The sequence below is a fragment of the Zingiber officinale genome, chromosome 7B (genome assembly GCF_018446385.1).
Source record: "Zingiber officinale cultivar Zhangliang chromosome 7B, Zo_v1.1, whole genome shotgun sequence".
Taxonomy (NCBI): domain Eukaryota; kingdom Viridiplantae; phylum Streptophyta; class Magnoliopsida; order Zingiberales; family Zingiberaceae; genus Zingiber; species Zingiber officinale.
In genome coordinates, this window is record NC_055999.1 from 57,611,526 (window position 1) to 57,623,860 (window position 12,335).

The 12,335-nt window shown below is 35.5% G+C and overlaps 1 protein-coding gene across 1 annotated transcript in view; it reads right to left on the reverse strand.

Moving 5' to 3' along the window:
* Positions 1-12,335, reverse strand: part of LOC122005768 (epimerase family protein SDR39U1 homolog, chloroplastic-like) — a 35,062-nt gene that overhangs the window by 11,875 nt on the left and 10,852 nt on the right. The window contains exon 5 of the mRNA XM_042560963.1: positions 9,747-9,865. Coding sequence (XP_042416897.1) covers positions 9,747-9,865 — 119 coding nt within the window. The remainder of the gene's footprint in view (positions 1-9,746; positions 9,866-12,335) is intronic.

Here is a 12,335-nt window from a genome sequence, read left to right on the forward strand (position 1 = left end):
TCCTAATTGATAGAATGCCCACTCAAAACTATCGCAGGTTTGATCCTTAAAAGAAAACTTGGTATATTTTATGCAAATGGGATGGAAATATATGTATTTATATACTCCAAAATAAATAACTAATCTTAAAATTAGGAAACTAGACTAGGTAAATATAATACTAAATAAATATCAGAGTGTTATTTGGCATTGATTCTTTCAAACATTCTAACTAATGGTGGAGCATAAATGTTTATCATGTCCGTCGAGCTTGTCACATAGAAATACAAATCAAGCTATTGAGAAAAGCTGGGTAAAGATATATGCAATTTGATCTTCGAAAGAAGAGTGTAGGGTGTTAATCTTCTTAGAAGTAATCACATTGCACTCGTCACATAGAAATACAAATCAAGCTATTGAGAAAAGCTGGGTAAAGATATATGCAATTTGATCTTCGAAAGAAGAGTGTAGGGTGTTAATCTTCTTAGAGGTAATCACATTGCACTCGTCACATAGAAATACAAATCAAGCTATTGAGAAAAGCTGGGTAAAGATATATGCAATTTGATCTTCAAAAGAAGAGTGTAGGGTGTTAATCTTCTTAGAAGTAATCACATTGCACTCGAAGTGACAGTCTACCTTGCATTAATAGAATAATAGTTTATTTGTAAAGTAGATAATTATTTGATTGTCATAATGCTAACAACTGGTTCTTTATGTTAATCTAGGTCTTAAATAAATATTTAATCAACAATCATCTTACAAGTTGTATGTGTTACTGACCATATTATGTTTCAAAAGTAGATTGTGCTACCACATTTTCTTTGTCTTTCTACTTTATAAGGTTTCCTCCAATAGTCCCAGTAATAATTCAAACACATATTCCGATATATGTTCCTTCTCCAAGGAAGGTTTCTTCAATTGAAGTACAACCTCAATTACTTAAACAACAGAAACGTGTTTTAAATCTCTACTTCAATCTCGTAATACTATTTATTAAGCCCAAGAAAGAGTAAAATTCTACAACATCAGGAATATTTAACTCTAAATCAAGGTATAAGAAAATAAAGAAGATTGGAATGAAGGAATGGAAAAATGCCAAATATGCATGTAATTTATCTCGGAGCAAATAATCTCAATTAGTATTATTAATAGTGAAAAAAAAGAAAGAGAAAATTAATCAATCCAAACTGAACAATTAGAAAAAAGAATAAAGAATTTTATTCATATAAAAAAGAAAATAACCAATCAATTCATCATAAAAAAGAAATTTTCTATAAAATGTATATATAGCCATATCAAAAAGAACTGTTTTTAAACAAAAAATTCTTAATATATGTTATCTAGTAAATATTAAATTAGAAGGTTCTAAAATAAAATATTAAAAAGAATAAATAATAAATAAAGTAATATGCATAAAATATATAAAAGAAGAGATTCATACACTTCCCATAGATTTGATTCCTCCTTACACTTACAACTCCAACCATATTCAATAATTTCATCAATTATATTCTTACAAAAAGAATGAATTAGTTAGGTTAATCCTCTCATAGTGATGGTAAAAACCTTAGTATAAAGATTACGGCAATTTACCAAAGGGCGCATTCAAGTTTGTGAATTGAACAAAAGACGGATTATACTTTGATATTTACCAAAGGACACACTCAATTTACTACTTTTCCCATTTTAATCCTCAATCCTTGCTCTCTTCTCTTTCCTCTCTCCAATGAATATAATTTCTCTTCTCTTTCCTCTCTTATATGCATGCAACCTCTATTCTCTTTTCTCTCTCTTTGGGATGCATACATGCATGCACGTTAGGCCTGATATTTTTCCATATCAAGCCCAAAGTGGGCTTAATATTTTTTGTATTGGGCCCACAGGGTTAGGATTTAGCTAATTTTTTCAATAATATTTTAACACCTTCGGATAAGTCGAAATATGCAATGGACGGCATCTTGACTCCTTGCAGCCTCATAAATTCACGAGACCTGAAATGGGTCCAATCGGACTTGTGTCCATCAGTGGATTTTGACCAAAACTCACTGATTGACTTAGAGACCTCATATTACAACCATTTCAGATCCTATAGATTTTTGAGATTGCAAGGAGTTCAACGGTGTCATCCATTACATATTTTAACTTCTCTGGAAGTGTTAAAATTTTATCGAAAAAATTAGCTAAAGTATAAATCCATTCATGTCAAGCCCACGTTGGACCTGATATTTTTTCATATCGGATCCAACGTGAACCTGATATGTATGGAAAAATATCAGGCCCAACGCGGGTTTCATAATTTTCCATATCAAGCCCAACATGGGCCTGATATGAATCCCAACATGAGCCTGATATGATTCATATCAGGCCCACGGGGGTTAGGTTTAGCTGATTTTTTCAAAAACATTTTAACACCTCCGGAGAAAATAAAATATACAATGGACGGCACTGTTGGACTCCTTGCAGTCTCATAAATCCATAGAACTTGAAATGAGTTCAATCGGATCTGTTTAAGTCTATTAATGGATTTTGGTCAAAACTCACTGATCGACCTAAGCCTCATATTGCAACCATTTTAAGTCTTATGTATTTCCTGTAAGAAGTCCAACGGTGTCGTCTATTGTATATTTTAACTTTTTCGGAGGTGTTAAAATTTTATCAAAAAAATTAGCTAAATCATAAACACATTCATATCAGACCCATGGCGATCAGGGTTTAGCTGATTCTTCCGATCAAATTTTAACACCTCTAAAGAAGCCAAAATAGCAATGGACGACACTGTTGGACTCCTTGCAGCCTCAGAAATCCACAAGACCTTAAATGAGTCCAATCAGATTTGTCTAGGTCCATCAGTAGGTTTAATTTGATCAAAAATCATTGATCGACCTAAAGACCAATTTGACTCATTTCAAGTCCTGTGGATTTCTGAGGCTATAAGGAGTCCAAACGTGTCGTCCATTGCATATTTCGGCTTCTCCGTAGGCTTGATATTTATGTTTTATAGTTTAGCTATTTTTTGATAAAATTTTAACACCTCCAGAAAAGACAAAATATGCAATGGACGATATCATTGAACTCCTTGCAGCCTCAGAAATCCACAGAACCTGAAATGGTTGCAATCTGATATCTCTAGGTTGATCAATAGATTTTAACCAAAACTCACTAATGGACCTAGGAAAGCTCTTTCTCGTGTGTGGGTGCGCTGGGGTATGCAAATCCAGGATCCGGATTGCACTGAACCAAGTTGACTCATGTGCGAGCATGACCTACGCACGCCGAAAGTCGTACCGGTCGGGGTAAAATTTGTCCAAGTGAAACAACCAACATTTTGTCACATGCATTCTTTTTATTTACCGCTCAGGAAGGTAACAGAAGCATTAACCATTGTTAATGGTGATTTTGTAACCTCCCGAATAATAATGGTCGACCATTGATGGCCAACGATTATCATTAATTATTGGGTATTGAATGATCATTACTCGGCATTCAATGCAGATGAGGAATGGTGCTCCTACATAAAGAGATACCATGGTCTTGAGCAGAGAACACACAAAAAGAAAAGCTGAAGCTCTCCACCTAATCTCTTTTCCGTCGTGCATCTCCTGCTCAGCGATGTATCTGTGATAACAATCAGGTACCTCTCAGTTCACTGTGACCAGTGCTTGGTGTGCATCACGGTTAATAATTGTATCTTAGGAAACAGACGACACAAGAAAACCTCGAAGCACAACTAGAAGTGGGACGAATCTATTTCAAGGAAACTGCGTTCATTGCAGATCTCGGTCCGCTTTGCCGCTCAGTCCGCTCTGCCTTTAGGCCGCTCTGCCTCTAGGCTACTCTGCCTCTAGGCTGCTCTGCCCTAGGCTGCTCTGTCACTCTGCCTTTAGGCCGCTCTCCCTTAGGCTGCTCGGCCGCTCTACCTCTGCACTCGGCCACTCTGCACTCGGTCACTCTGCACTCAGCCGCTCTGCACTCACTCTGCACTCAGTGACTTTGTACTAATCCGCCCTGCACTTAGTCACTCTACACTAAGCTGCTCTGCACTCGACGACTCTGTACTCAAGCGCTCTGCACTCAGTTGCTCTGCACTCAGCGACTCTGCACTCGGCAGCTTTGCACTCATCTGCTCTGCACACAGTCACTCTACAGTATGTACTCATCACTTGGCAGAAACCAAACCCCGTTGGTAGCTTGAAATTATCTACTCAGTTCATCTCGACAAATAAGTTGAATTTAAATTTAATGTAATTTCAATTCGGCTAATTCCCCAAAATCTTCTACAGATTGTCCAACGAGAAATTTATGAAACACGTTGAAGAGCACATAAGTTTTGAGTTGTCTAATGAACTTGCAAATACCTGCAATGAAAGAGGAACTAAGCATGGAGAACTAGCAAAAGTAGAGCATAACTATTCATGTAATAAATAAACCATTTGATGTCTTTTGAAGTTTAATCTTGCACAATCCGGAACATGTTTTTTCTTAGACGTTTGCAGTATCACTCAACTTATTAGATCTTAATTAATTAAGTATTCAAACCTCTTCATTATTTTAATATAATATATGGAAATTCTAGATGTAATGGAAAATGCTCCAATGGTAGGCATGATTGAATTATTCCAAGTTCACTACGGTCTCTAGAACCTAAAAGCTTGGCATGAGCAGAATTTATCATTCCGCCCATCGACCGACACGAGCACTAGGCGGAGTTGCAAGGCGTCTCGGGGAGGCTTCGCTACCTCATGCAAGGCCACTATGAGTCCAACAATCATGCAAGGCCTGCGGCGGTGAGAAGGCCTATGGCAGCAAGAGGCCCCACACCCACGCGAGACCCCAAGCCTGTGCGAGGCCGCCAAGAGGTCTCGTTGCCTCACAGAAGCCAACATGAACCTCACCTAGCCATGAGGTCTCCATGAGACAATGAGGCCTCGTGTGAAGCTGCACGAGGCCTCCACAAGGCAGCGAGGCTTTGCGTGAAGTCGTCGCAGCCTCCCGAAGGCCCCACAAGGTCTCACTGACTGTCGCAAGGTCTTGCAGTGATAAGGCATAGGTCACTTTCTTTTTTTTCCCATTTTGATTTTTTTCTTTATTTTTTAAAATTGTTAATTCCTTTTCCTTTTTTATTTTTTTAAGCCAATAATTCCTTTCCCTCTCAATTAATTTCTTTTCCTTTTCCTCCTTAAACATATGAAAAAAAATATCCTTTTAAAAGGTGGAGTTCCTTTTCCTACATTAATTTCTTTCCCTCTTCAACTATTTACATGGATAAACACATACTAAAAAGAAAAAAAAAACTCTTTAAGGATAAAGGAAAAATACCTCTTTACCGATTGCTAGGAAAGATAGCAAAGAAAATGAAATATAATATAATTCTTAAATGTTATTACTATTGAACTAAATTATTTTATATATAAATTTAGTTTAATTTTAAACTGATCAAAATATATTAAATTAAATTAAACTTAAACCTACTTGATCTTGATCACCACATCTATATATATATAATTTTAAAATAAGATTAATTTAGTATTTAAAAGATTTTGTATATTCTAATTTTGTGAGGTCAATATAAATCGAGAATTAAAGTTGTAGACTATATATATATATATATATATATATATATAAGTCATCATCCATTTATCAATAGATAATTTAGCTAATATTTTTACATATTCTCAAAATATAAAATTAACATTAATTCATGAATAATTTGAAGTTTTCAAATAAATATAACATACTCAATTCTTAAAATCATCACAATATATCTAAAGATGTCGAAATCGAAGATCAATCTTCATGACCATTATAAATGCAAGGTGTCAAACTTAATACCTCTACAATAAAACTTGAAATTGAAGATCAATCTTTATTAACATTAAAAATGCAGTTCTTAGACTTGATACCTTTAAAATAAAACTTGAAATTGAAGATCAATGTTCGTTATCATTGTAAATGCAAGTTCTTAGACTTATATCTCTAAAATAAAATTGTAATTGAGACTATTTAATTATGTGCAAGAATAATAAAAATATAGATTTTAAATTTATACATTCAACAATTGTTGCAAAAGATTCAATAAACATCAAACATCTCATGAGATAATATCAAAACTTAAGCTCAACATTCAACATCTCAAATATAACCCGATAGTAGACATCTATAACAATTTAATATTATTAAATTATTTTTAATTAATATGTTGTATATTTAAAAAAGTATCAAAATCGTATCAATAAGGCATCATATGGAACCAAAACCATATCATTTCGATCATAAATCGAAACTTTAGCACGGCTTGAAATTTTAAACCTTAAGTCAGCTTGCCACTTTAACTCGAGGAGGAGCCTAAGAAGAGAACCAGGATGGTTTCCTTTACTATTGTGGATGTCTCCTCAGCCTACATTCAGGGGCATCCTGTGCTCACCGTGTTCAAAGTGGTGGCCTCACCCTATCACCAGAAGATCAAATTTCAAGAAGAGTTAGAGTCGGCGAGTCTGAGGAGATCAACAAACCACCAAGAAGTGCTACATTGAGATAATGTGGGCACCCTAAAGAGGCCCATACAGCTGGTGAGCCTGAAAGGTCTAAGAGGAGCGCAGAGATCAAGTGGCACACATCCTATAAGAATTGGCCCCAACAATGAACGAGAAGCATGATCTAGTTAGGTCATTCTAGGATGTCTAAAAAAGATCACCAAAATCATTGTAGACCTGAGCCTTGACCAGAAGAAGAATTAACAACTTGCCTCACTAGAAATGAGAATGTGTTTTCTTGGTCACCTCGCAACTTGGCAGGATTTTCCCTCGAGTCATGCAACACTACGTCAATCTTATGCAACCCCAAGAAGTATAAGGTAATTTGTATTGGAGTAGAAAAGTTAGGAGTTGGGCACATTAAGGAAGTCTAGTTCACGACCAGCTTTCCAATGCCATGCTAGTGCCTAAAGCCTCAAGTAAGTGAAGCATATGTGTGGACTTTCACAACCTCAACAAGGCCTTCCTTAAGAACTGCTAGCCGCTCGGAGATTCAACGACAGCCACAAGCTCATTTGTATGATGGATGTATATTAGGGATATCACCACAAATTCCCTTGGTAAAAGCTTATTAGAACAAGTTTCATCACCTTGGATGAGACCTTCTGTCAAGTCGTCATGTCCTACGGACTGAAGAATTCAAGGAATACAATAGCAACTTACCAAAAGTTTATGGACACGATCTTTGGCCACCAGATCGGTAGAACATTGGAGTGTACGTGGATGATAGTTCAAGCTGCCAACCTCAACTTGTAGGAGACCTTCAAGATGGACAGAAAATACGGCTTAAAGTTAAACCCGAGCAAGTGTACATTTAGGGATAAGTGTACATTCGGGACAGATGTGGAAAGTCCCTCGACTACATGGTCATAGAAATAGGGATTGAAGCCAAGTGGTCTAGGACATGAATTCACCTTTAAATCTGTAAGAGGTGCAGCGGCTGGCAGGTCAGGTGATTGTCGTGTCTGGATTGGAGGTTGGTTGGAAAGGATTGGTGTGAGTGGATATCTCCATTAATGTAATTGGAAGAGACTATTTTATGTCATTGGACCGAGAGATGTTGCCCTTGTAGAAATCCCTAACTTGTGTCTAAGACTTATAACATGGGAAAAAACAACAAAAGGTACTTATAATTCTAAGATCAATGGATACCAAAGAAGAGCAAGTAGAAGAGCATCAATCTGATCCTATAAGGCCCTGGCAGACTCAGGAATATTGACAGCTCGAATTGTGAGCTAGTCCTATAAGGCTTATGAATCCTACACAAACACTCACAGCCCATGACGGATAGTTCTTCCTGTTCATTTTGGGGTTGTCATCATAGACCAATAAAGGTTAGGGGAGGATACAATAGGTGGTGTTGGAAATCTGGAAGAGTGTGACATTACCCCTTTTTTGACTGAATCAAGACTGGACAATAACTCAAACTAGGGTTGAGATCTGATTGGATAATAGCCCTACTGAACTCGACTCACTTTCTAGGCCAGGGATTAATTGGCAACTGTATATAAGCCTGAGCCTAGAGCTACTACTGATGAATCCGATGAGAAGCAAGCAAAGAGGAATGACAATTGAAAAAGTGATTCTAGTAGCAAGGCTGGTCTCTAGCAAAGTGAGCTACCAACAAAGACTCGCTATCACCATAGTGATGCTATTGATAAAACTAAAGAGGAGAAACAACGCATTATAGATGATATCCCAATGTTGTAAGTAATGAAACGACAATCAGGTGAGGGGGCCACCAAAACAACATAGACTACCGGAAGAAAATGCTTGTCATCTAGACATGGAGACGTGGCTGGCAAGATAAATTGAGTGGAATGACATCACATAAAGAAGATTAAAGGAGAAGACATGCGGTGACAGTGTCACATAGAGGAGAGTACCATAAAGGTCAATGGTCAATTGGGAGAAAGTTCCACATAGAGTGGCATTAGTGGCTTTGAATGTAAAGGGATTAATCCATCATTCAACCCTAGGTAACTTTGATATAAGGGTGTGTGTTTGTAATATCTTCATTGGTTAATAACATATATATATATATAATGAAGATATTACAAATACACCCTTAATACAATTATTTATAAATTAGTTCTTAACAATTATTTTGTTATATAATAACAACAATAACATAAAATTGTTAACCTGAAAATACCAATAATATAAAGTCACTAATAATATGTCTATCTCTAATTAATTAAATCTGTTATTCATTATTTACATTATGTTACTATGTTATTTCATGAGACAATTTATCCTTATGTCATTTTTTAACTTCTATACCAAATTAATTAATTTTCACTTTTTTTCTTTTTCCTAATGATTTCAATTTCATCAGGTCTACCAATTTACTATGTAATGCAGTTGATACTTATATATCTTTTTTAACAATCTGATCCTAATATTGATACTCATTTTGACAACAACGAAGCCCACATCCACAAAGAATTAAAGTGGCAGTTCTCTTCCTAGCTCATAGGAAACGGCACCAACATGAAAAAATCTGATCTAAATATTGATACCCATTCTGAACAATACAGCCCACAGCCATAAAGAATTGAAGTCAGAGTTGGTCTCCTAGTTTACAGGAAAAGGCTCCCATGGCATGCTCATATATTTGAAGAATAGGAATCAAGACAAGGGGGAGCAGTTTAAATTACCTATATAGGAACTTGAAAACAGAGAAATTCCAGCATAGAGATCTGCACATAGATTCTGGTGACCATAGGAGACGTAGAGAATCAAGTAACAACATCTTCGTTTCTATGTATAATGAAAGTTTTGGGTTTGTTTTCCTATGTAGCCCCATCTACCTATATCAATTATAATTGCAATTTTACAAATAAGACCTATATTTACAATATTACAAACTAGTCTTCAACATGAAAGATCTTCCTTGAGTATCAATCAATAGTCTTTGTGCATTATGTTAAAAAAATGCACTGATGCATCAGTTAAAAATCCACTACGTTGTAAACCTTCTTTGTTTCCCCCAAACAAACCACTTTCAGTAGACAAATGACATTCTTTGCAACATTCACAGAATAAAGCATTATGCGATACAATGTCAAAAAAATGATGAAGAATAATCCCATACAAATTTATGTACTAACTTTGACTTGTTATTTTATATAGATGTTGTCTTTGAAAAATGGGATATGTGAAAGAGATGAGATATTCATCTTGTATAATGGAATAGGAAATTAAAAGTATAAGATACAAAAATAAACCAACCTCAGGCGACCATCTTGTACTTATGGGTAGTCCAGCTAAGTTAACAACAGCATTTGAACTGTGGATGCATTGTTTCCACTCCGCTTCTTCAGCAATTACAATTTCAGGAAAATTATTCACTGCATGCAGTAAAAAGACATTATATTACAGAACTATGTATCTGTTTTATATGGAGAAAAGTAATTGTGAATTTGGATGTTGATGCACTTGGGTCGTCCAAACCTAATGAGAATTCAGCCAACAAGAGCCCAATGGAATCAAATTTTGGGTTAATGATTCACAAAGTACTCAAAGCCCAAAACCTAGTTTTTGACCAACCCACTATTTACTTTAATGTTTCAATTAACCATGTAGTCAAAAGAGTCTTAAGTATGGTGTGTTGGTAGTTGTATTTTTGCATGGTGTGTGTTGGTAGTTGTATTTTTGCAAGGTGTGTTAGAAGTTGAATTTGCATGGTGTTGGTAGTTGTGATTGTCTTTAAGTGTGTTATGCTTTGTGTTGTCTTGGAACTCTAGCTGTTGCATCACTTGCATGAAAGGTGCATCAGTCCAATTCTGGGAGGGATGTTCCAAAAGCTCCACAAAATTAAATCATTAATCATTTATCCCATATTTTTATCAATATCTCCTTCTTGTTAATAATAGTTTCAAGATAACTCTTATAAGATTTTTGTTTATTTATCTTAACTTTTGTTTTTTTTATTGTTGAACTTACATTTTGTATATTCATTTTTAGTTATACTTCATACCTTTAGTATGTGAAGCTTCTCTCTACAATCTAAACTTCAAATTTACTATGTTTACACTATCATTAATTGGCTTAATATCACATGTAGCTGATTGATACTGAGGTGGTTTATCTCGAATTGGACTCATAAATTCATCTAACATTAATGTTTAAAAAAAAGACAAGAACTTAGCAATAAACCAACATTTCCCAAAGTATAAATTTGTATCAAACTTAGTACTCATGAAGTGAGGACTACGGTTTTGCAAACCTCCTATGTGCTAATTGAAAAGTTGGCTTACTTCTAGAACCAATATATCATATTAACCCTCTCAGTGTTTTAATGGAACATTGAATAAAATCCATATTATTCTCTAATGTAAAAACATCTATTACTCTTGGTAGATCTTAACTCTTATATTTATATAGTTGTCCATTATCACATCAGTTGAATATCTAGGTATTTTGTTTTGCTCTAAAATCCACCACAATTACTGTGTATGGATTCTGTCAAAACTTTTTCAAGTCAATAGAGATCATTTGCAAATTCTTCTTCTTTTTCTAATATTTTTGGCTAGTTGACTTGTCAAAATAAATGACATTTAAAATCTGCTTTGGGAGAAGCTGTGCCAAGCAAAGCCTGAAAGTGTCCTACAAATTCTGTCACCACTTCCTCAAAACATTTCTTTTGTTGTTTTACTTAACCAGGTATTCATGTCAGTCCCCTTCAAGTATTGTGACTTGGCACGCTGTGAATAAAAGGAGAACTCAACTTCAGCTAGTTTGTAGCTTGGTGATATAGTTGCTTGTAATCAGCTCCCATGCACCCATGTTAGCCCCTCAAGTTCTGCTTCTTCCAACTTCTGTTTAGCCTGATTAGCTCTCTCAGTTATGTGATGTGAATGCAATGTCATTAGCTCTTTCAATCTGGCCTTGAAGCAATTTAGATTTTGTTTCAGGCAGAACTGTGCTACGCCAGATTGTGCCAACTCTGACCTTGCCATGTTCTAGCTTTCCTCCACAAGCTGTAAAAAGTTGTTATGGCTTGCCCACATATTGTAAAACTTAATCGACTTCTTGATATGTTGCGGATCCATCAGAACTGAGACTATGAAGGTGAATGATCTGATAAGCAGCTTGGTGGCTGGAAATCAACAAAAAATTTGATATTATGTTCCAATTAGTTCTTATTGATCAGAGCTCTATCTAATTTGCAGCATATGCTCCCAATTGTCTATGTGTATACTAACAACCAACTGCGGATAGATCTTCCATTGTAACATATGTGACAAGTCTCTGGAAATCAATAATATCATAACCAGTAATAGGCAACCCAACCCCCTTGTTTATCAGCAGGAGACAACAACAACAACCGAACTTTATCCCACTAGGTAGGTCGGCTATATGGATTCTTTTAAGCTATTAGACTCTATCCCATACTATATCATCTATATTTAAATAAAATTTATCTTGTTTTATTGTTACTAACCAAGTCTTTTTTGGTCTTCCTCTTCCTCGTTTGATGTGTGTATTTGTTATAGTTTCACATCACCTAGCTAAAGCATTTATTGGTCGTCTAAGTACATGTTCGTATGATCTTAAACATGTCTCTCATAGTTTTTCCTCAATGGATACAACTCTGACTTTCTTTCTAATGCTCTTATTTCTTATTCTGTCCATCTTCGTATGTCCACACATCCACCTTAATATCCTCAACTCTGCAACTTTCACTTTATGCTCATGTGCTCAAATCTAACATAGCAGGTCTAACCGTCATTTTATAAAACTTCCCTTTAAGTTTTAGAGGTACTTTACGATTATATAAAGCATCCAACGTTCTCCTCCATTTCAACCATCCTGTTT